This window comes from Euwallacea fornicatus, chromosome 2 (assembly GCF_040115645.1).
Source record: "Euwallacea fornicatus isolate EFF26 chromosome 2, ASM4011564v1, whole genome shotgun sequence".
Lineage (NCBI taxonomy): Eukaryota > Metazoa > Arthropoda > Insecta > Coleoptera > Curculionidae > Euwallacea > Euwallacea fornicatus.
Window position 1 is genome coordinate 7381779 of NC_089542.1, and position 23833 is coordinate 7405611.

The 23833-nt window shown below is 33.3% G+C and overlaps 4 protein-coding genes and 1 long non-coding RNA gene across 8 annotated transcripts; 3 read left to right on the forward strand and 2 right to left on the reverse strand.

The window, feature by feature from the left end:
- The first annotated feature begins 301 nt into the window (after window positions 1-301).
- Window positions 302-2095, forward strand: meigo (Solute carrier family 35 member B1 homolog meigo). 2 transcript variants are annotated; one of them, XM_066301766.1, is made up of 4 exons: window positions 302-705; window positions 762-1545; window positions 1595-1804; window positions 1861-2095. In XM_066301766.1, exons 2-4 carry the CDS (start codon window positions 958-960, stop codon window positions 2053-2055), a joined length of 993 nt encoding a protein of 330 aa, XP_066157863.1. In that variant the 5' UTR covers window positions 302-705; window positions 762-957; the 3' UTR covers window positions 2056-2095. The 2 variants fall into 2 exon arrangements, with proteins under 2 accessions (XP_066157863.1, XP_066157862.1); XM_066301765.1 differs by having other exon boundaries at window positions 309-705; window positions 951-1545.
- Window positions 2085-4121, reverse strand: LOC136350213 (2',5'-phosphodiesterase 12). The gene is made up of 5 exons (XM_066301732.1): window positions 3290-4121; window positions 3102-3241; window positions 2593-3041; window positions 2417-2537; window positions 2085-2364 (listed from the first exon to the last, which is right to left on the reverse strand). The coding sequence occupies exons 1-5, from the start codon at window positions 4054-4056 to the stop codon at window positions 2105-2107; spliced, it is 1737 nt and encodes a 578-aa protein (XP_066157829.1). The 5' UTR covers window positions 4057-4121; the 3' UTR covers window positions 2085-2104.
- Window positions 4122-4246: 125 nt separating this feature from the next.
- On the forward strand, window positions 4247-7601 carry Dredd (Caspase-8 Dredd). Of its 2 annotated transcripts, none has more exons than XM_066301730.1 (9): window positions 4247-4934; window positions 5185-5393; window positions 5503-5692; window positions 5750-6060; window positions 6113-6376; window positions 6439-6661; window positions 6719-6856; window positions 6915-7086; window positions 7142-7601. In XM_066301730.1, exons 1-9 carry the CDS (start codon window positions 4877-4879, stop codon window positions 7347-7349), a joined length of 1773 nt encoding a protein of 590 aa, XP_066157827.1. In that variant the 5' UTR covers window positions 4247-4876; the 3' UTR covers window positions 7350-7601. The 2 variants fall into 2 exon arrangements, with proteins under 2 accessions (XP_066157827.1, XP_066157828.1); XM_066301731.1 differs by having other exon boundaries at window positions 5251-5393.
- A 383-nt stretch (window positions 7602-7984) lies between these two features.
- Window positions 7985-23814, forward strand: LOC136350208 (zinc finger protein 532-like). Of its 2 annotated transcripts, XM_066301723.1 has the most exons (12): window positions 7986-8454; window positions 16377-16466; window positions 20603-20647; window positions 20782-21008; window positions 21065-21225; window positions 21276-21562; window positions 21624-21817; window positions 22066-22213; window positions 22274-22407; window positions 22467-22662; window positions 22719-22837; window positions 22887-23814. In XM_066301723.1, the coding sequence occupies exons 3-12, from the start codon at window positions 20606-20608 to the stop codon at window positions 23812-23814; spliced, it is 2436 nt and encodes an 811-aa protein (XP_066157820.1). In that variant the 5' UTR covers window positions 7986-8454; window positions 16377-16466; window positions 20603-20605. The 2 variants fall into 2 exon arrangements, with proteins under 2 accessions (XP_066157821.1, XP_066157820.1); XM_066301724.1 differs by lacking the exon at window positions 16377-16466 and having other exon boundaries at window positions 7985-8454.
- On the reverse strand, window positions 15509-16092 carry LOC136350248 (uncharacterized). Its single transcript, XR_010734114.1, has 2 exons — window positions 15751-16092; window positions 15509-15664 (listed from the first exon to the last, which is right to left on the reverse strand). It is a non-coding gene; the product is annotated as an uncharacterized lncRNA (long non-coding RNA).
- Window positions 23815-23833: the final 19 nt, after the last annotated feature.

The window sequence follows — 23833 nt, forward strand, 5'->3', positions numbered from 1 at the left end:
TTCTCGACTCTACTGGCCCACACGGTAAGAAGGAATCTTCGGCTCCCCACAATCACTCGATGAGCATACTCGACAATCATAAATTTAGTCATAAGGTTTATAGGTTTATTGTGTACCGTAATATACATGTTTACAAGTGACGTAAATTTACTCCACATACCGAGCATAGTCTAAGTTCGGAAAGCGTAAACATTACCACTTTGACTTGGACATGGGTTTCCGTGACAGTTCTAGTGGACGGTAAATAATCCCTCTTATTGCCGGTGATCGTAGTAAAATTGGCAACAATGTTCATGTTACAAAACGTTATAGGCACTCCGCTTCAGCGTCAATATAACATGTTAGACTTCCATATTTTGTATTTTAACTGTTAACTCCTTTAGGAAATTTAGTTAATAAAATTAAATAATATATATATCTTTTTAAATAAACAAAATCAGTTTTAAATTTTTACTAAACAAGGAACATTCTTTATCTATGTGTAAAACAACTACGAACGAAATAACGCACGAGTTCAATCGGAGATTCCTGAAAGTTCAAGGTGTTGCCAATGTTTCGGTATAGATATTCAAATATAACCTTACTTTCTGAACTTTCACTCACATCTACATGTTATAATAATTTGTATTTTGATCTGAAAACCGCCAATAACCAACTTCCAAACCTTCCCAAATGATATTTTCCAGTTTACGATAAAACAAAAAGGTATGTTTAATATATACGTAATTATCTACACAACTGTCTTTCAAACCTACTTCTAGAATTTCTCTTGTAAATACCTAGTTTCTCTGCATCAGAGCCACGTCATTTTCATAAAATACATATTTAAGCATATTTATGACTTAACTATGTCCCAACATCTGCGAATTTTTTTCGCCTACTCCATATTAGTCACTATCCTCGTCAATTTAATACAACAACTCTACTAAAACTCTTATCCTGACTTGCAGAAGCACAATGAAAGCAGACACTCATCATACGCAAAAATTCCTCTTATATGCTGCAGGGATATTTGCCATATACTTCTATTTTGGGATACTACAAGAAAAAGTAACCAGAGGCAAATACATAGTCGAAACAACTGACTTGGAAGGCAAAAAAACAGTTGTTACGGAAAAATTTACTTTTGCCTTGATATTAGTTTGCACCCAATGCATTGTTAACTATATAATAGCCAAGGCAGCCATACTAATTTGGCCTCAAAATGAAGACAAAACCACCCACCTGTATTATGCAAGTGTATCTGTTACTTATCTCCTGGCAATGGTGGCCTCAAATATGGCTTTGCAATGGGTACCATATCCTACACAAGTAGTAGGGAAATCTGCCAAGCCTATACCAGTGCTCTTATTGGGAGTGCTTGTAGGAAAAAAGAGCTATCCACTTAAAAAATATTTATTCATTTTTATTATTGTGATAGGGATAGTGATGTTCATGTTGAAAGAAAATGCCATGAAGGGGGAGTCAGATGTGAGTGGTTTTGGGGTGGGGGAGTTGTTGTTGATTTTGTCTTTAGTGATGGATGGGTTGATGGGGGCAATTCAGGTAAATTTGGACATAAATATCAAAATGCCTTAATAAAGAATGATTTTAGGAACGCATTAGGGCAGAAGCAAAGCCTTCAGGTCTTCAAATGATGCTTCAACAAAATGGCTGGTCTAGTATATTTTTAATTATAATCATCCTACTCTCAGGCGAATTATTCCAGTTTATTGAATTTGCCAAAATCTTTCCTGACATCTATTTGAATTTACTCTTTATTGGGGTGGCCTCTGCTGTAGGTCAACTTTTTTTATTTAATATGGTGAGCAATTTCTTTCAAGATCAAAAGTTATCAAATTATAACTTTTGTTGCAATAGGTTTCAGAATTTGGACCATTGCCTCTTTCAATTGTAACCACAACACGTAAATTCTTCACTGTATTGGGATCTGTGATTTTCTTTGGCAATGCCTTGACAGGAAGACAGTGGATGGGGGCAATTTTGGTGTTTTTGGGGCTGTTCTTAGATGCTTTTTATGGGAAAAAACAACCAAAGAAAGATATTATTAAATAATTTCTTCCAGATGTATAATAATAAATCAGTAATATGCTAATTATTATATTCATGACCACTTTAAATCTGACACTAAAGCAATATGATCTGAGGGAAACACAATACTAGGAATGGCAGTGTGTTGTGTCAGTTCCTCTTTGCTTGGCATAGGTACCACCTGACTCACTGTCAAACTAGATTTGTCATAGTAAATATAATCTAGGCAATCTGCAAAACTAGCAGTAAAATTTGTATATTCAGGGGTGCCACAGGCACTGCCTAATTGGAATGAATGGGTCATGTTAATGTTTTCAATGCTCTCTTCAGGATCTGCATGAATTTTTGTTATTAAATGAAAGATAATTTCTTTTCCACAACTTACTGCTGCTGTAATCCACAAAATTTCCAGGAATGGAACCTGTAGTGTACAACTGGTAAATTCCACAAGTTGGTACACTATTAAAATCTCCACAAAATATTAAAGAAACTCTCTTGCCCTCATACTAAAAACCATATTGACTTGAACTTCATCTTAAAGGCAAGAAAATAGTCACTTACCCTTTCTTGCAATTGTCTAACAACATCCTCCAAATACTTAATAGCAATACTTCCATGCAACAATCTAATATGATCAGCATCAGGATGAAAATACAGGTGTGTATTAGCTATCACTAAAACCTCATTGAATTCCAAAGATCCCACTACATTTACTTGTAAAATGGTAGATCGAGCTAAAATCCTTTCAGCTAATTTTTCATTTTTTTTTACCCTCTCCCAGATTTCAGCGAGAACAGGATTTGAAGCAATTTCCTGTGAGAAAATTACTTTTTGAGTGTCCAGCAAAATAAAACGGACTTCATTGTAGAAAAAGGCCTGGCCTTCAGTCACTTCAGTGCCCTTTGTGTAGAAAGTGCTTTTGTAGCCTAAATGTGACATTGTAGATTCTAAGTCACATTTATAGATCCTGCTATCTACTTCTTGTAAACAAATTAAGTCTGCATTATAACCTTCAATAAGGTCTATTGTAGTAAAAAAAACTGCAGGCAAAAACATTTAGTAATATGTACCTATAATTTCTTTCATAAACAACTGCTTTCGATAATCAATACTTAAAGCATATGGAGGACAATAAGGGAACAGTACCTCTCTAGTGTAATCTGAGTCACAATATAGGTTGGCAAGTATATTATAACTTACTATTCGAAACCTGTATTATTTTAAATTGTAGGTTAATCAAAACATAACTATAACTTACTCATTTCCTGTAACCCTATTTTGAGTAAAAATCTGCCTTCTTTCAAATGGACATTCACCAGGACTTGCTTCTACTTTACATGTAGATACTGCTTCAATGGTGGGACCTATTGTGTACTCATTTTTAGGGGTACAGCTGAATTTTAAAAAACACTCCATATCTTCATTACGAGGGACATAAATGTAATTTCTGCCTACTTCATCCCAATGAACATTGTCTTTAGATTTGAACCACACAAATTCACTCAAGTTTAAATTTGTAAAAAGAGTTTCAAATTTTGATGGATAAGTAGGAAAAGTGGCTAAAATTGAAGTTGGTAATTCCAACGTAATTACCCAGGGAGAGTTTATGATTACTGAAAATGTTTTATTATTTATTATAAGTTCTATTGACTCTCCTTGTTTGAATATTTCTTGACATGTTTGATTCTCTGCAACTGGTGATTTGTTTATTAACAAAGTTGCTGATACTGGCTGGAGATCACTGACGGGCGTTTTTTTCTTTTTTTTATTCACAACTTTCTCTACATTAGTCTTAACTCTGGATAAAAAAGTTTCCACAGTTTCATTGAGCTTTCTTGAAAAGTTGAATGCTCTGCTCGAGTTTTCGTTAACGGGTAATTTAAAGGTTAAATCAAAGTATTCTCCGTTAGGAGAGTGCCTTAAATATGCTTTTTCCATATTAAAAGTAATTACACTTGCAAATTTGATTGAACTGAAAGAAAATTTGTAGGAGAAAGTTCTTAAAGCACTGGTAATTCTAATCATAATGAAAAAATCGGTGAGTTAAAATTGAGGTTAGAGTCTTAGAATAGCGAAGTTGTTAAAATTGACAGTTATGGTCATTCAATTTTTGACATTTGCATTTTATAAGAAACTAAATTTGTGATTTCCAAAATGGTTGCTGGATGGTAACTTATAAGGAAATTTAAAACATTTCTTGAAACTATTGTGCATTTATAATGAATATGACAAGAAATCAATCGTCGAAACGTTTCTGAGTGGTAGATGATTTTTTATGATGGCATTGCAGTAAGGCAGTCAAGTGATGGCATTATTTTAGATTATCGTATTATGAAATCATTATCTTGAGTATTGGTCAGATTATTAGACTTTTTAGAAACCACTTTGATTTTAACGTTCAAAGCGCATTGCTAATTTGGCCTTTACATCATGCTACAACACCAAACGTTAATTTTAACTAGCACCCAATAAGCCATATTGAATTACCCTATATATGGTATTAATTGATGAGGCAAAAAAATAACATTAGGCATTTTCGAAAACTACCATTGGTATTGTATTGATTTTCCGATCAGCTGATTTTCAATCGATCGAATTGGGTGGCTACTATAGAAGATTATAAATCAATCAAATTGGTAGATAAGGATTAATCCGTTCGCTATGATGGTTCCCAGAAAGGCCTGCTGACTCTTTAGCGCTCAAAACCTAACTTGTAATTTGTTATGTGTTATATGTATCTACGTGATTTTCTATCAATGAAATTCAAACGTATCTCTATTTCTTCGTAAAAGGTGTGCAGTAGTAATTCCTCTAGAATACAATTCCTTCTACTTCTGAAACAACTATGGGGTGGGGACAGTCAAAATACGTTTCTGAGACTGATCTCTCTGATGATGAAAATGGTAAGTGGTACTTGATTTCTGGATTATTTTTTAGAAATTATCTTATTTATTTCTCTGTGTCCGTAATATTCACATGAATTAATTATTAAAACCAATTCTACTTTAAAATAACTGTCATAACTATTTATTATTGGATGGTCATTCCAGAAAGAAACTACGATTATGATGATGTGTAAAGTTGTTTTAGTTCATGTATATTTATAAGTTAATTTAGAAATAGTAGAATATAGCCCACATGTCTTTCTCAAAGATGGAACTGCTAAGAGGTTCCCAGAATCCAAGTTAGAATCCGATCAAAATTTGGTTTCGATAAAAGAAGATGTGAGCTACCCAACAATGCAAGATAACATACAAGAAATTACTATTGATGCAGTTGTACCACAGAATAGCATTGAACAAAAGCTAAGTTTGGAAGATATCAGGAGAATTGAAGTGAATGAACTGGATATGTTAGAAATTGTAAGCAAGTAATCTAGAACCAAGTTTAAATTAATGGGTTTAATAGTTGATATTTGTGGGGGGGGCCCAAGAATTTTACATCTAAGTTTTAATTAATGTCTTTTTTTAGATCTCCTTAATATATCTCTTGTATGACAACAATCGTCAAGCTTTAAATGATATAGAGCAATGTGCTTTAAGAGACAAAAATCCTGGGTTTCTGTACAAGTGGGCCCAGAATGGGGACCGCAATTGGCAAGGGAAATTTGTCGAGGCTTTGTGTATTATACAAAACTATAAAGCACTTAAGAGTTGTTTTGGTAAATTATTTTCTATCTACAGCTTTCCAGAATTGAAGTAATTTTTAAAATTTTAAGGATATAATAAAATATTATTACAAAGCATTTACATGCCTTCAAGACCTGAAACTACATGCTCAATAAACCATTTGCATAAAGTCCTGTATCTGATAGCAGAAAAGCTTACTCTAAGGCAGAGGGAAACCCTTGTTTCCCATTTTAACTTCCTAAAACGCAATATCAATATGATTTCATTAGAGTATTATTTCTTGTATTTGGAATGTAAAGGTGTGGATTTTAAGGAAGTTCAGAAAAGTTTAAAAGGGATGGATTTAGAGTTGCTATCATCTTATTTAGATGGGCTTTTGCCTGTTGCTAACAGTAATAATGTGAGGTTTACGTGATTTTTTAAATTTAGTTGATTAATATTGGAAATTCAAGGTTTCATTGATTAATTCAATGAAATATGAAGGCACATCTTCACCAATTGACAAATACAAACCTACAACTGCAAGGGACAATACATATTTAATGACCTCAACAAAAGAAAACAATAGGTTTTCATTTTACTCAGCCACTCCTGGCACTTCTCAAGAAAGACCTGTATCAATTAATGAAGAATATTATATCGATCCATATAATCCTGGCAAGGTGTTAATTATCAATCAAGAGTCATTTTATACTGAAACAAACCCCAAGTTTAAGGTTGTCTAAATACATTTTGCAAATATTATTGTATTGTTAATTTGCTTGATTGACACTTGCAGGATCTATTACATGAACACAACGATGATATTCAATTAGAAGATAGAAAAGGCACCAATAAAGACAAGGAAAGATTCTTCAACTGCTTCATTAATATGAATTTTGATGTCATTGTTAAGGAAAATTTGACACACTATGACATGATTAAAGCAATTGAAGAAGTGGTTGATTCAGCTTCAAATACAAGCAGTTTGGTAATTTGTATTCTTACGCATGGAGATAATGGTAAGGAGGCTTAATTGAGTCTTTATAAAGGAGTAACACAAGATAGTGTTGTTTTAGGTGTGGTTTTTGGGGCTAACAGTTGTAAAGTTTCAGTTAAGACTATTGAAAACATAATGTGTAAACACAACAAGAAATTATCAGGAAAACCTAAATTGCTTATATTGCAGTCTTGCCAGGGAAAGCAATGTCAAAAAAGTAAATATGCAAAATTTATAATAATAGAATTTTAATTTTCTATTTCAATAATGAATAGTAATAGAAGAAGAGACTGATGGGTATACCACAGATGGACCTAAAGGTCCAGTTACGGCGGATTTATTGACTTTTTTTGCCACTATACCTGGTTATGCTGCTGTCAGGAACATCAAAAAAGGGTCGTGGTTTATACAGGCCCTATGTGATGAAATTGAAGCAGGAAATTCTCAGTAAGCTTCTTAAAAATCTATCAGAATATTATTTTTTATTTGAAAGAAATTTTAGGTATCATTTCCTCGAAATCTGTACTAGAGTGGTCTCAAAAGTGACTGATCAAGAGTGGAAAGAAGATGGCGGTGGAGTCAACGTGATGACCCCGCAAATGGTGTCCACATTGACTAAAAGGTTTTATCTCCCCTTATTCAAGAATCAGTTGACATATGAACAGGTTGTCTTAGTTACTCGCTCAAGGGTGGGCCAAATAAATATTTAGCAAAGGTATTAAATAGATGAACATCTGTTAAACTATGGGTACCAACTAAAGTGCTTTATTTATCTTATGGAACGTTAGGAGAAAGAAGTTCGAAAGTGCCGTTATGTTTCTGATATATTTTATTGACTGTTGTACAGTTTGTATGTGTTCATGTTAGGTAAGGAAAGGACATTTTTATAAACTGTATGCCAATTTAAATCAAACTTGTTAAGAGTTTTGTGTATAAGTAAAGTTATTCTATTTACAAACTAATGGTCTTGAAAATCCTTTTTTCCCAAATTGTCGGTTGGGCTGCATAACCTCACATGTTATAGTAAATATCAATACACTAATAACGAATTTCGGCATCTAAAAAATATCTGATAGATAAAATGGCTAACATTTTTAGCTTTCTCTATTTTATTATAGTTTTATTACGTGCCGTCACAGATAGTTTTCGATGACTATTGTATAATCTTATGGTATTTTGAAGTGTTTAGATGTGCTACAAACCACATCGTAACCGTTTCCACTCAATAAGGATGTGTGGGTGACTGATAATTTTTAACGCACAAGCCAAAACGTGATAAAAATGCAAAAATAATAACGAAAGGCGACCGAAACAATAACGCTTAAGTTGAGATTGAAAATTTACAAATGCAAAATAAAAATGTACCTAAATTAACGATTATTTCCGCAACGGTTACTAACAGACGGATAGTGCCGTTTTTGACACGACTTTGACCCAGGATAAACCCTGATGCTCCGCCGAATACGTACAGTAAAGCCTCTATAAAAATTTGAGGAACATCGATGACAAATGACGACTGATGACGTCATAATTTGGCCCTGTGATACTGTTGACTGGTATATAGACAGACAGTTTCTATGACAGATGATAGATTGAGCACAGCATATGGCATTGAGCAAGAAGACTTCTGAGTTGAATTTACTTTTCGTGCTCCAATTTCCATGTAATTCTGAATTTAGAGGCCTCTGGACCTTGCACAAAATTGCAGAGAAGTACAAAAGTAATATTTTGACAATTTGATCATACTGCTGTATTGAGCGATTCCTCAGCCAGTTAGGTTTAATTATATGAAGAAGTGAGCCCAGTGTGGAATAGGTAAGTATTCATACTTAACCACATTTATTACAGTTCTGCCAATTTTTCTAATCCAACAGCAAGATCAGGCACACATTACTTTTGATTTAGTTTGTTTTGTATATAGTGAACAAACTATGTCTGCAGTAATATGGACCTTTCAGGCCGAGTTGCTGAATTAAGGCTTAAGCTTGGTTCTTCTAAACCTCAGGCCAGATTCTTGAAATCTTGATCAGATTTCTATTGTAACTTTGCCAAGTTTAATTGTCTTTTCAGATATGAGTCTGACAAAGAAATTTTAAGATCTTGGCAAAGTTTAGAAATCAGATCGGAATATCAAGAATCTTGCCTCTGACACTTACTATTATGAAACCATTTAAGAAATTTGTTGATGTCAGTTTATTGTTATTCTGACATCAACAAATTTCTTATGGAGGTCTAAATTTATTGAATTAGAGTGTAGGTGCAAAGTCAGGTTGAAGTTACTTGGCTCAGTTCATCAACTAGGTAACTGTTAGTAATATTATATTACTCAATTCTAATATGTTTTAAATCTGAATTTAACAAACCTCATATTCCTAATAACTTTCCACAAAGTCTTATATCTTTTTGCACACAAGAAATAGGTGTTTGATGTTTCTTCAACAAAGGACTTCAATACTCCAATTTTAAATGGAACTCACCGATTAAATATCTAACTGCCTAATTTCTGTATCATGATTGAAACTGCACATTGGGACTTCATTGGAGCTTCACTGATAATGTAGATGGTATCTTCAAAGTGTTCCTGAACATCTTGAAAGATGGACATAATGTGTGTTTCCCAGAGAGAAGGCATATTGTAGAACTCAGTTAGTGATGAGTTATAGATGATAGCAAATTAGCTTCCATTCCTCCATGAATTGGTAATTTGGTATTATCTAAATAGCATTCTGGATTTGATCAAAACTCACCAAAAGACAACAACAATTTTATAAGAATGGTTTCAAGCTCCATAAAAACAGTGTGGTATAAATGGGCATAGATCCTATCATGACTTGTTTAAAATAAATTTTTGGTTTGGATTACATATTTTTTCCATACCCTTTTGAATCAATGATGTACCAAAGAACTAAGTGACAAGACCAGTAAACTCCTTTTGGGGCTCAATATAAAAATCTTGAAAGCTTTATCTGCTTTCCTAATAATATCTATGAATGTTGCCCAAAACGTGTGTTTTCAAACTGCTTTAAAAACTGCCTTAGTCACACCAGTTTACAAGATAGGGCATATATTTCCTAAAAGCTACAGATTAATATTTTTACTGCTACTTGTCTCAAAGGCACTAGAAAGAAACATGAATGAGAATTGAGCAGTATTTTGAAGATGACTTATTCACATATATCTGTGGATTGGACTTAAAAAAAAACTGAGGCACAACAAAATAAACCTTGCATCTAACAAGATACATACTTGAGGCATTTGACAATAAAATTTACAGTCAGGTTTCCTTGGATAACTTCAGCAAGGTATTCAACTCTGAGGATAATAAAAAGTTCAAAAAGAAGCTGCAGTTCTATAACTTCTGCATTGAGAGTAAACATGCTTACAGCCAACTGTTCGGGCCAACAACAGATAGTAGAGGTTAATGGACAACTCTCTCTAGAGCAAGGGATACTAAGTGGAATCCCCAGGGACTGCATTCTGAGAATAGTTTTTTTTTAATTTAAATAAATTACCTTTTTAACACACAACACCATGAGGGTGATATATACATTTAAGGGTAATCATTTTAAAAAAAACTTAGGGAAGCGTGGAAAAGTGTTAGGCACATCTTGGATAGACTAATTAGCTATTATAGTCTTTACCCAATATTTGATGATAAAAAGGAAATGGCTTAATCCACTCCATATGTGAACTGTTTACTACGAGTTTTTACTAATGATCACTAGTATAATTCGTGTGAGGATAATACTGGTGTTTCCAGTTTCAATCACTCTTTGGAAAATTCCATTGACAGTCCCATCAAGACAGAATAAAGTAAAGACAGATTCTCTATAAACAGGATTTCATTAAATCAGGAAGGGACTAAATGATGGCATTTACTTTGTGAACCATCAGAGGAAGTCAAATTTCTCCAGATGATCCTGGATTCTGTGCTGTAGTGGGACAAGCATCTAGCTACCCTGTACAACAAACTTGTGAGCGACATCTAGTCAAGAATTTCGAAGACAATGTATCAATTGTTGTAGTTAGGCCTACTTATTATGTATTGGTCCACTGAAATATTGGTTACGCTCTCTATTGACTGTGTGAGGATATTAGAGGCTTTCTTCTGTTCAGAGGACAGTGAAGCTTACGCAAGATTGGCATGCAGGGATAAGTATCGCCGTGCTTTCATATGGCTTTATATATTGATAATCCGACGCCAGCGTCAAACATGGGACGGAATCGGGATATGTTGGTGATACAGAAGTGTGTTCCAATATGAGTCCAGGGCAAGAGACAACATGGTCTTTGTTGGGTGGTGAAAACTGCGAAGATCTCGGGACGACGCTAATTAGTGGGTTAGGAAATTTTATGTGTTACTCCCAGTGTTTAAATCTCTAAATTTCTCCCAAAAATCCCTCAAATACCAGACAAAGGGTATTTACGATACTTCACAATAGATTTTATAGTTTCGAAAAATATTTAAATTATAATTTTAATATGTTGTTGTGTTGTCTAGTTTAGAGCCGCTAGATCAATGTACTGGCAACTTTACCAAGAGGCTGATGCATTGGCCATTCATCCCCAAACACGTCTGCAGTCTATAGGGGATGCCCAACAGTAAATTGAATGCATATTTTTCAGTTACTTGGCATGGCTTTAGAATGACTGCTGCTAACTGAATTTTAGTACGAAGCGCTTTTCGCTCGACCTCAATTCTCATTATCTAGATATCAATAAATAAAAAAAATATATATGTATTTATTTTTTATTTATTGTATCGCTTTCTTGTATTTTGGCACATTTTACCATGACAACGTGGCCTTTTCTGACAAAAGTCAAGTTACCTTACTGCCAATCAAAGCCATCTGTGGTAAAATATTACTTAGAAAGGTCAACATTGAAAAGTAAGAAAATGTAATAAAACTTTACAAAAATCTAAATACTCTCTATACGTACTATGTTAAGTATAACTATGTTCCTGGTTTTTTCGTGTATATACCAAATTTTTATAGTGACGTGAATGAAGTATCTGTATTTCCTAATCTTGTCTTTTGGGGGATTGAGGTCTGAATGGGTTTTTTTAACAATAAACTTAACAATAATTAACAATAATTAACAATAATGTTTTTCGCAGATTGGCAAAAAAGTGACTTTTTAATTACACAAAACAGACTGTAAAGTGTCACTTTTAATGCCTAGGGTGTAAAGTTAACATTTTACTGCCTGGGCATTAAAAAGATTTTCAATAATTTATGTATAGGATGTATATTATATATATTTACTTGTTTCATTAATTGAGTACATTTCGTAATTAAAATCCTCTTAAATAATAAAGCTTTTTTATTGTTCAGTCCTACATTAAAAATTTTACGTCTCTGAAGTTATAACAGATTGGAAGAATTCAGTACTTTCTGACAAGTGACTGAAATTATAAAGTTTGTTCCTCGATATATTTGACTTATTATGCAGTTAGTTGACCTTATTTTTTTAAATTTATCAGTGTAAAACGGTGCGTATTTCTAAAATATAAAGACAAACTTTCAAATTTCATAAGACAAAAAGTATAAATATCCTTAATTGTGTAAACATTGCAGTGTCAAAATTTTTTTTTCTTTCAATTTTACTTTTTTATTGTAAAATTATTTTTTATTCTATTTTTCTGATTTAAAAACACATGCAATTTCATAAGTTGAAGAGTAAACAGATTTCTTGCAAGAACAAAACTAATTACACAGGGTGTCTGGAAATAACGTTTAAATATTTTGAGAGATGATTCTAGATATTAAAATAAAACAAGTTCTTATAAATATACCCCAAAAATTGCTTTTTAAAAGGACTAGAACACATTAAAAAGGAAACTCTGAAGATGGTTTTTGTTGCAATATTCTCGAAACGGTTTGTGCTAAAATTATGAAATGCAGCGTACTGTTGGCAATTGGAACGGAAAACTTTTTTCTGTGTTAATAACTGTAAATTCAAATCAGGAATGTCATATACCGGAAGTCTTTTATGTAAATCTTGCCCTAACTTTCTTGTTTATGAGGTTTCTTAATTTTTGAAATCATATTATTGAATCGTAAATATTTTTAAGTAAAAAAGTTCTTATTTAATTTCATTAGGATAGAATGCTTACCAGAAAAGCGGGTTTTTATGAACCTATGCACGATTACATTGATATTGCCACATGTTAATAAACATAGTAGGTGTTTTTTCAATAGAGATATTTTCTTATTAGCCATTTATAACAAGGTCAATATTATTAAGGATTTATCATTTATTCATAAAAAAATATTGAAAATGGCCCTCTTATCTCAATGGGTTCTTTAAATTTTCCTTCATAAATTTCGATATCGGTGTAATTATACATCGGTTTATACTCATTTTTTGGAGAACGGTCTGTTCTGACGAAATGAATTAAGAGAATCTTTTTGTCTCAACAATATTTGCGATTCGGTAGTTTCATTTTGAAAATTAAGAATTGTCGCAAAAAAAAATTGGGACAACATTTACGTAGGAGACCCCCTGTATGTGACGCCCCTGACTACGATCTGCAATTATAAACACAAAAAAAGTTTTCCTAATCAAATTTATTTCATCGTATCGAGTTTAATAATTTTAGCTCAAACTATTTCGAAAATATTGCGGAAAAACCACTTTAGAGTTCCCCTTTAAAGGAGTTCTAGCATTCAAGAACTAATTTTTCGGGGTATGTTTATAAGAACTTCTTTAAATTATTTTAATATCTAGAATCACCTCTCCAAAATATTAGAATGTTATTTTCGGACATCCTGTATATGTACGCACATTTTACAATTAGTTTTCTTAACCGTTTCTTAACATCTGAGGTATTTACTTCAAACGTAGTATAACTACTCTCTGCACACGATATGACGTCTGAATAGTGCTGAAAATGTAGTGACAATGGAATTGAAAAAAATTGTAAATTAAATTTTTCGTGAAAGATCAATTTGATTTGGACGGTCCTCGAAGATTTGACTGGGCAAAGTTTTTCCATTATGGCTACGGGAGATTGGCCAGGAAAAAAAATCAAGAAATTTTCCCGACATTTTCTTGGAAATACATGACATTGGAAATTGAGAAACAGTTTAATTAAATAAACTTTTTAAGTAGTTGTTTTTTTCAAAAATACTATAATATAACTATATATGTATATGTATGAGTTTTTCCTGTGTCTGTGTTCGAATGTCGAAAAATGGAGATTTGTGATATGGGGAATGGAGAAATTGCAATATTAAACAAGAAAATCTTCCAGAAAATTCCCAAAAAAAGAAATGGTTTAAAATAGTAAACATACACAAAGCTGAATCTTATTCCTGCTTTATTGGAGGTGTTAATGGATGTGGAAAGATGCATATCCCTAATATATTTTTTTATCTACTATCTGTGTTAAGCGCTTTATAAAAAAAAATTCAGAGAAGTATTATTTCAAGCGAATTTCTCTACTTATGACGGATGCTCCGGAACTCGAACTGAAACCTGACTCTGGTCATATCATGTTCACTGTTGCAGTAATATTTCCTGTCATATTATATGGGCATTTACGTGCAAATGTGGCAGGCTTCCACAGTGAACATAAATACAACAGTCACAATGAATATACTTGACTTAGATAATTAAAACCACGGCCAATCGTCCTATAGTATTTATATACAGGGTGTTTCATAATAGTATGGCAAAAATTCAGGGGGTGAGTCTGTAGGTGATTTTAGGAAAAAAAGTAATGTGAATATTGGCCCGTTTTCGCTTTCTGTCTGAAATACAGAGTAATGCATTTTTTTTTAGTTTTTCCTAAAACTCCATTTTGGCAGTGAATATTTTTATGAAAATTCGGGATGATAAATTAGGTGTAGAGACACATTTTTTAAAGGGAAAAGAATGTTTTTAATTTCACCAATAGCGTAATTAAAATTATTTACATAAATTTTTTTTCCAATAATAACCGTCAAAGTTTAAAAAAATATTTAAGAGACCTTTTCCCGCATAAATGTGAAACATTCAGAAAGTTTGTTTAACCAGTGGCGTATAATATTTTTCGTTTAAAATGTTCAGTCATAGCAACGGGGATGCCACCGATGAAATAAGAAACATTGTTTTCCCCTTAAAAGATGTGTATCTATGCCCATTTTATGCTTTCTAATTTTTTTATTGTTTATAATTTATTAATTATATAATTATATATTAATATATTTTCATAATAATCTCCATAATTTATATTATTTAATACCTAAATAGAGTTATTAAGAAAAATCGATTTTTTCATAATTCTGTATGACAAACAGGAAGCGAAAACGCACTCATGTTCATATGAACTTTTTTTCTAATATCATTACCAGATTTACCCTCAGAATTTTTGACCACCATATCATATGGGGTGTTGAGTAAAATTTGGCAAATTTGAAACATTTAATATAAGATAGGTAAACGGTCTAAGATACTGTATTAAAAGAAAATCTGTATTGTATACAGTGTGTCTGCTTAAGCTTGAATCATATGGAAAACTTTTTTATTATTAATTTTACGAAAAAAAGCTATTTGTCATAAAAAGTTCTGCATGGCCTTCAACGTAAAATGAAATAATCAGGCATCAAATTTTTGGAGTCGTACACCAGCTTTTCTAAAAATATGAATTCTGTTCTAGAAAATGTTATTATTTTTAGTTTCAATAACACGCAATTATCTCTTATTTATTGAAAACATGATAACTTCGTCTTTTAATATATTTTCATAACAATTGCGTTAATTTAAATATGTAACTAAACCGTGACAATTTTTTTGTATTAATAATAAGAAAAGATAGGTGAATAATTTATGTAAATATGTAGGATTATATATTTTAGCATTAAATCATTTCACTAGTGCTTCGACATAGTCAACTGTATCTTTCGAAACTTTTAATCCTTCTTTTACTAAACTTCCTTAATACATTCACTGTAATATTTGAAGTAATTTTCTGATGTCCTTTCGAAATGGTCATCTCCAAATAATTAACATCTCGAAACAGCCTTTTCTTGTAGACTTTCTATTTTAAATAAATTCACAAGAAATAATCCATGGGGGTTAAGTCAGGAGATTTAGCTAAAAAGTATTTAAATGTCTGTGAATTACCTTTCCATTGAAAATAATTTGGAGATATGCTCTAACAAGCTATCGTACTGTGACACGAGGCATCGTCTTGTTGAAACCAAATTTGCTGATGTTCCTTTATAAGGGTTAAATATTCTAACACATATCAAAGTTCACTCTCAAAAAACGAATAAATATTTTGAAAGAGAAGCATTAGTGGAATGAGTTAAAACTAAAGTAAATAATCCTATATAGCTACATGAGTTATTAACTCTGTCTTTTCCTATTAGCAAAATAAATGATTGCTATGCATTAATTACATATTTAAATTGCGGAATTCTTACGAAAATACATTGAAAGATGAAAAGTTATCATGGTTTCAATAACCAACCGATAAATGTGCATTATTGAGACCAATAATAAAATTTCCTTAAGCAAAATTCATATTTCTGAGAAAACTGGTATACGATTCAAAAAATTTTATATCTGATTATTTCATTTTAGGTTTAAAACCAAGCGGTTTTTTTTTTATGTAGAATAACTTTTCCATAAAACTAATTATAAGAAAGTTTCTCATACGATTTTAACGTAACACTGTAGATAATCGGTAGTAAAAGTTTTTTACTGCCTATTTTTTCAATCGACTAATCAATAAATTTTCAAAATAGGGTTTCCCATAGGAAAGCGGTACCAAAATATAACATCCGCAATAAAACGACATCCCCGCAGTTTACATTCATACGGCTTTTTAATTAGTGGTAAGTATTTAGGCAATGACGTGAGTTGCAGTGGAAAATATTTCCTCGGAAATTACCCATTCTGAACGTGAAATTTGGTGTAGAGTTAGTTGATTTCGTCACTGTGTTACATAATACGATTCCGTACAGGTAACAGCTGGTCGCAGTCATCTTATTAATCGCTTCACTTAAAACTGAAAGGAAAGGTAGTAGTGCCGTCAGATACTGTCGTACAATTAATAATTTAACCACCTTCGATATGTAATACAGGATTTTATTACTACTACTGTTATGGCGATGACAGAAAGACTGACGAGATCATTGTATGGGAGTCATTCAAACTCGATGCCCCATTTTATACGAAAACAGATGGGGTTAACAAAGTAATGTTTCACCACATTGAATAAAAGAACGGGAGCGAAAATAAATGCGAAAAACGTCAAAATATGGAAAGCCACGTTTGGCGTCGCGGTGCCGACGCTATATTTCGTTTCCACACATATACCTTTTTTCAAAAATGTGAATATCGATAAATTCTAGAGAAGTTTTACACAAAAGTGTTTATTTATAATATGTTAATATGAATCTGGTATTAGGTACCTAATACATGTGCTATTATATTGCTCTTCTATAGTTTTTACATGATTAGAAATTCTGATTAAATTAGAAAGATTACACAAAACTTGCTTAGAATGTATCGATGTTCACATTTTTGAAAAAAAGGCATGTTTCTAAAAAAATATTAAATGGGCGTCGCGACGCCATACACATGTCGCCTTTCCACATTTTAATGTTTTTAGCATTTACTTTAGCTTACGTCCTTTTATTCAATGTGGTGAAACATTACTTTGCTAACTGATCAGTTTTCGTATATTCGTATAAAATTGGTGGGGCGTGGAGTAGAACGACCCTGTACAGGGTGTTCCATTTTCGTTGTAATCGTGGGATATCTCGGATATTGACAAAGATAAAGAGATGCGGTTTTCGCAAACCTGTGTCACTTTTTAGTGAAACTAATGATGACGTTAACAGAATTGATCCAGCTATCTTAGTTTTTGCACTACAGGGCGTTTTTGAAAATATTGTATTTTGGGAGCCGCCCTATAGTTTGAATGTGTTGAGTTATTGAAAATGTATAAACGGTGCCGAATAGAGATTTTTACGAAGAATCCAGTGGCATAGTCAGATTTTATTTATAATTCTTAGTTTTCGAGATATGGACCAAACTTATGTTTTTTTTAATGGGACACCCTGTATATTTTTACTTGCTAACTGATCAGTTTTCGTATATTCGTATAAAATTGGTGGGGCGTGGAGTAGAACGACCCTGTACAGGGTGTTCCATTTTCGTTGTAATCGTGGGATATCTCGGATATTGACAAAGATAAAGAGATGCGGTTTTCGCAAACCTGTGTCACTTTTTAGTGAAACTAATGATGACGTTAACAGAATTGATCCAGCTATCTTAGTTTTTGCACTACAGGGCGTTTTTGAAAATATTGTATTTTGGGAGCCGCCCTATAGTTTGAATGTGTTGAGTTATTGAAAATGTATAAACGGTGCCGAATAGAGATTTTTACGAAGAATCCAGTGGCATAGTCAGATTTTATTTATAATTCTTAGTTTTCGAGATATGGACCAAACTTATGTTTTTTTTAATGGGACACCCTGTATATTTTTACTTATTTTGATTCCCCTAATTTTCCCCATTCTAAAGATACTAAACTCGATATGGTTATTAAATAATGTCAATAATTGACATTTTCTGAAAGAGGATAGTTTCTAAAAGCAGCCATATATAAAACAAAATAATTAGTGACAATTACAATTGTCAATAATTATATTAATAGTTAATATCTAATTAACAATATGAATTATAAAAGGGCTCAACGTATAATTTTATTTTTGGAACATGAATATATCACTAACAATAACAAATTTACCATTTTTCTTTAACTGCATAATAATATAAATTAAAGTAAATGTTCAAACTGATTTTCGTTCACATCTAAACATTTTTGACATAGTTTGGATATTCTGTTTAAGGCGTTTAAAACTATTACCGGGTGTCTTTCTAGGTATTGGAAAGCTTCCTCAGTAGCAATGCGTAAACTAATCATATTTTCGTGTTGTCTTCGATAAATCTTGTTTTTTAAATATCCTCACAAAAAGAAATCTAAGACTGAAAGATCAGGTGATCTGGGTGGAGAACGCACAGGTTCATGCATCCCTATCCATTTTTCAGGAAAGTATTAATCTAAAAACGCCTTTATGTACCTTGAGTTGTGAGGCGGGGCTCCATCTTGTTGATAAAATATATCATGTCGTTGAGCTAAAGGAGTATCCTCTAATAACTCAGGTAACATGCCTTGTAATATTTCTAAATATCATGTTGCAGTCAATCAAATAATAATTTCAATTATTGACATTATTTGAAATAGCCATATCGAGTTTAGCATCTTTGGAATAGGGAAAATTAGGGGAATCAAAATAAGTAAAAATATACAGGGTGTCCCATTAAAAAAAACATAAGTTTGGTCCATATCTCGAAAACTAAGAATTATAAATAAAATCTAAGTATGCCACTGGATTTTTCATAAAAATCTCTATCCGACACCGTTTATACATTTTCAAAAACTCAACACATATTCAAACTATAGGAGGGGTTCCAAAATACAATATTTTCAAAAACGCCCTGTAGTGCAAAAACTAAGATAGCCGGATCAATTCTGTTAACGTCATCATTAGTTTTACTAAAAAGTGACACAGGTTCGCGAAAACCGCATCTCTTTATCTTTGTTAATATCCGAGATATCCCACGATTCCAACGAAAATGGGACACCCTGTACAGTTCACTTGCCATAAAAAAAAGACGTATAAAAATAGGTCGGAAATGGTTCGTTACATAACTACAAGGTGGATGTTAAAATTTGAAAATGGCTAATAATGTTTTCTTTACAACTTTAATCGTCGGCACTAAAACTAGAAAGTTGCGAGTACGTATAAGAAACGTACACAACTGAAATGATAAAAGATCTCAATTAGTACGAGTTGAAGGGAAAAAATGCGATTTACTCGGATAATGCAGCTTTACTGCTTCAGCTCTCTTCATAGACCGGCGTTCGCCTTGGCTGTAAATGACGGTTTAATAACAAATTGATTACTTTGTTCACCTTGCAAAACAAATATCTATTTCCTGAGAGTTACTGTGATCCGGTTATTCGATCATGGTTCGATTAAGCTCAACCAGAAGTGGCACTGGAACCATCCCATAAATATAGCATTGCTGTCAAATTAATTTCCTTTGTGCCAGGTTGTGACAGGAATTCTATTCCTGTGGAGTGGTTAGAGTATCTGTTATGGGTTAGCGAAGTCAGCTTTTGGATGGCTATTGAACAACTGGACTTTAGAGCTCTTTGCAACAAAGTAAACTGTTATTTTTGTCTAATTTCAGCTTATTCAGTTCTAATACATTGGAAATCCGATTTAATAAATAGAAATCCTTGAGGTCATATGGTGATCGAGTTACCCCGGATAACAACAAAAAAAGCTTAATGTGATCTTTGGAATTTATGTGGGAATTCAAAATGCATAAGGTTGGATAATCTGAGGTTACCAAAAGTGTCTATAATTCGGGTGACACGGTAAATTAACATAAAACCTCGAAAAAACACCAATGTCTTATTAGTCCCTATGGTCAAAGCCAGTTACTTCTTTGACTCTCATTAAGAGAAAAGAAAATAAAGATGGTGCAAAATATTTTTTCTATAACTAGAAGGATATTGAATTCTTATCGATTCAAAAATTGTATCAAAAGATTCTAGATTACCACATATTTTCATTTCCTACAAGTTGCGCGCGCAACGATATGGAAATAAGCTTATTTCCCACCGCTTTGTATCGGTATCTATAGCAATGGAGCAAAATAAACAAAGCTCAACAGGACGGCGGCCATTTTGATGGCAGTTGTATCGAATTTTGAAGTTTTAAGCAGTAAATAACTTATTTTTCACAAATATTTGGACGAATAGAAAGAATGTTGTATACAACTTGCATCAAATGACCATTTTCTACATATCAAAGTTACTGCACTCGCCTGCGGCTCGTGCGGAATAAGTAACTTTCCGTGCTTGTTGTACAATATATTATCTTTTTAGGCTATGGCACCCTCAAAGGCTCCCGCTAACCAAGGCATGTTTTCAGTAAGTATCAATTTCTACAACTGCACCTCTGTGCAGATCACAATTAAGGGATTTACATATCTCAGTATCAATTTTCAAATTGAATTAATTCCGGCACATTTCCTCAATTTTTTACTACAAAAATCAATTTTTAGCTTTCCCGAAACTCTTCAGAGGTGAAATGGGAAATGTTATTTCCCGACGACTGCAAAGAGTGGATTGCATTTAAACCCGCTTTAGACCTGCGTGTATACCCTTGCTATTCATGCCGACATATGTTCTATTCAAAAAAGTCCTTTCTTGATCATATTAATCGAAGAATCGTCATTTTCAAGTTCAACTGTTCAGAGTGCACAAATGAGCAACCGATTTTTTATAACAGGTTAAAAATTAATGAAAAAACTTGTAATGAAGTTGGGTCTATTGCTAATTTTTTAGATGCGCTCTTCTACTTCATTGTCGAAAACACTTTAGTCTCAACAAGGGCTCTATCAACCTGAAACACATAGAAATATCAACTTTGCCTTTTGGTCTGGCAGGATTTACTAGGCATCCTGATGTGCCCTACCTCTTTGATCATGAAGAAGAACCAATTGAAGGTTGCTTAAAATAAAATAAAAAACACATTATTTTATCTTTGTTCGTCTAGGTGATTACTTCATAAATGCCCAATTTTACTCTCCCAACCCTGAAGACAAGGGTAGTGATATAATCAATTTCATACCTTCAAATTTGATGATCAACACCCGTAATGGAGACGGGGAGACTCAAGTTTTATCCTTGAAACAAGTGGCCAAAAATGTGCCAAAGTGTAAATTTATTAGTCTACAGACTTTGAAGGAGTTGCAGGAAGGGATGCGCAGCAGATTGAGTGAGGAGAGTGAGCAGCAAGCAACAGGAGTGAAGACTGAGATTGAAGAATCTGCAAATGATCAGGTACGAATGTTGATATCATTTTTGTATTCTCATTTTTGAGAAGAAATCTTGTTATTTCTAGATAAATATTCCTTGTGAGGTTATGGATGTGTCTTCTAAGTCGCAAGAAAGACTGGACACCACTTCGGGGAATCAAGCTCTGAATGAGAGCTCAGGAATATCTAACGGCATCGATCATTTTATGGTAATGCCCGTTATAACTAAAGTAGAGACCATCGAAGAACCCACAGAGCAGCCTGCTATTTTAAATATTACGTAAGTTTAACATATATATATATATATATATATATGACGTATATATATATATATATATATATACGTCATCATTATTGCATTGTTGACAGTTATCCCAAGTGCATGATAATTAAGATATATTAGAACTTGATATTTGGCCCTATTGGACTTGTTAATATGTTACGTAATATGAAACTCTTTGAGCTACCCAAAGTGATGGATCTCATAACTAGTTTTAACAAAGATAGAACTTTTTTCACTGTTTACAGCGATGAAGATACCACTAAATGTCCCGAATGCCTTGTACAAGTATCTGGTGCCATAAGTAGCCACTATTTGGGTGAAAACAGACCCTGCAGTGAAGGTTATCGTTGTGGTAGATGCAAATTAATCTCACCCACTGCCTGCTCATATAATGTGAGCATATTATACTATTTTCCAAAATAAAAAAAATACATATCACAAATTGCATTTTAGGCGCACTTAAGAATCCACGATAACGCTGCTCCGTATGTCTGTCCGGATTGTGGAATTGAATTTAAGGAAGTCGTTCAGCTTGTGAACCACATGGATGAAGTCTGTTTCCATTTGTTTAAGTCAGTTAGATTTAGGTAAGGTCTTCAAATCCTGTGGGTTGTCTAGAGTAGGCAGGTAATATGTATACTTTCAGATGTCCTGGAAGACGTTGCGGGAAAATCTTCGCATCTGAAGCAACTTTTGGGCCACATTTCAAGCAAGTTCATATTGATACTAGCTATATGTGTAGCACGTGTAAGGAGGTGTTTACTCAGTTGGAAGATTGTGAGAATCACTGTTTAAGTCATAAGGAGGAAAGCGGGAACATTTTGAAGTCATTTGCGTGTTCTGTGAGTGTTTAATATAGTTAATTTGAAAGCCAATATTGAATTCTATTTGTTTCTAGTGCTGCCGAAGAGAGGATATGAATTTGCAACAAATGAAGAAACATCTGGATTTCCATTGTAGAGATCTATCGCGTTGCATCTACATTTTCATGTGCAAGTTCTGCAAGTGCTATTTTAGGTAAGTTATGTAACTATTTTCTTCAATTACTAAAGTTAAACTTTTCCAGATCTGTCCAAACTATGGCCACCCACCAACTAAATTGTAAAGTACATAAAGGCGGAGTGCCAAAACGCGTCCGAACTCCTGGAAACTTCGTACCTTCAAAGTACATATCTGGACTCTGCAAATCGTGCAAAAACAAAATAATCTGCCTCAAGTCCAAACCCTCTTCCTATTGCAATAAATGCCTCCTTCAAGTAGGCCGTATGCGAGGTGTGGGAACCATGAAAAAACCCTCCGGAAATTTACCGGATAAATGTGTTTGCATCCTCTGCAAAGCCCAGATCGATTTTAATGAAAGACGTCGCCACCAGATCGAGTGTAAATATGCAAAGCCACAAGTATACGTCGAAAAACTGGACATTGATCCAGATTCCGAGGTGTTGAACAGGAGTTTAAGCTCCAGTGACTTAGACGAAAACTCTCCGCAGAAAAACCGGAGTGATTCTAGTGATGAAAACCGTCCGCGAAAGCGGCATAAACCTTGCAACAGACCGAGGAAATCTGAATTAGAAGAGCCAGATTTGACTGCGGAAGAAGCTGTTCCTTTTGATGGAACTTATCAATGTAGGCTATGCAACTATAAAGAGCTGGAAAGGGAGGCTTTTCACAAGCATGTTAAGACACACAGGCATATTTCCACGGCTTATCAATGTATGGAATGTGGGGAGTGTTTTGTGGTAAAACCTTCATTGGTGAAACACCTTTTGCACTATCATAACATTTCCGATGCCAAAGAGTATTTTATGGTGAACGATTGTTTCGATAAAGGTGCAGTAAACGAATTGGCTAAGATAGTAAAAGCGCCTTATTTGGCGAATAATGTCAAAGAGAATCAGTGCAAAGTGTGCCTGGATCAATTTGAAACTGCTGAGTTGCACAATAAACATTTTCGTATTCATGGGATGGCCTTTTTGATTAAAAATTCTATTTAAGTTAGATAGACTATGTCAT

What these genes read in the sequence shown, in the direction of transcription:
- meigo (XM_066301766.1), top strand. Translation starts at nt 958, where the DNA reads ATGAAAGCAGACACTCATCATACGCAAAAATTCCTCTTATATGCTGCA. An exon ending in GGTTGATGGGGGCAATTCAG is followed by an intron (nt 1,546 to 1,594) that starts GTAAATTTGGAC and finishes GAATGATTTTAG; the next exon opens with GAACGCATTAGGGCAGAAGC. An exon ending in AACTTTTTTTATTTAATATG is followed by an intron (nt 1,805 to 1,860) that starts GTGAGCAATTTC and finishes TTGTTGCAATAG; the next exon opens with GTTTCAGAATTTGGACCATT.
- LOC136350208 (XM_066301724.1), top strand. Translation starts at nt 20,606, where the DNA reads ATGGCACCCTCAAAGGCTCCCGCTAACCAAGGCATGTTTTCA. An exon ending in CCACTGCCTGCTCATATAAT is followed by an intron (nt 22,214 to 22,273) that starts GTGAGCATATTA and finishes ATTGCATTTTAG; the next exon opens with GCGCACTTAAGAATCCACGA. An exon ending in TTCTGCAAGTGCTATTTTAG is followed by an intron (nt 22,838 to 22,886) that starts GTAAGTTATGTA and finishes AAACTTTTCCAG; the next exon opens with ATCTGTCCAAACTATGGCCA.
- Dredd (XM_066301730.1), top strand. Translation starts at nt 4,877, where the DNA reads ATGGGGTGGGGACAGTCAAAATACGTTTCTGAGACTGATCTCTCTGAT. An exon ending in AAACAAACCCCAAGTTTAAG is followed by an intron (nt 6,377 to 6,438) that starts GTTGTCTAAATA and finishes TGACACTTGCAG; the next exon opens with GATCTATTACATGAACACAA. An exon ending in ATTGAAGCAGGAAATTCTCA is followed by an intron (nt 7,087 to 7,141) that starts GTAAGCTTCTTA and finishes AAGAAATTTTAG; the next exon opens with GTATCATTTCCTCGAAATCT.
- LOC136350213 (XM_066301732.1), bottom strand. Translation starts at nt 4,056, where the DNA reads ATGATTAGAATTACCAGTGCTTTAAGAACTTTCTCCTACAAATTTTCT. An exon ending in GTTTATGAAAGAAATTATAG is followed by an intron (nt 3,042 to 3,101) that starts GTACATATTACT and finishes ACCTTATTGAAG; the next exon opens with GTTATAATGCAGACTTAATT. An exon ending in TTTTGTGGATTACAGCAGCA is followed by an intron (nt 2,365 to 2,416) that starts GTAAGTTGTGGA and finishes AAATTCATGCAG; the next exon opens with ATCCTGAAGAGAGCATTGAA.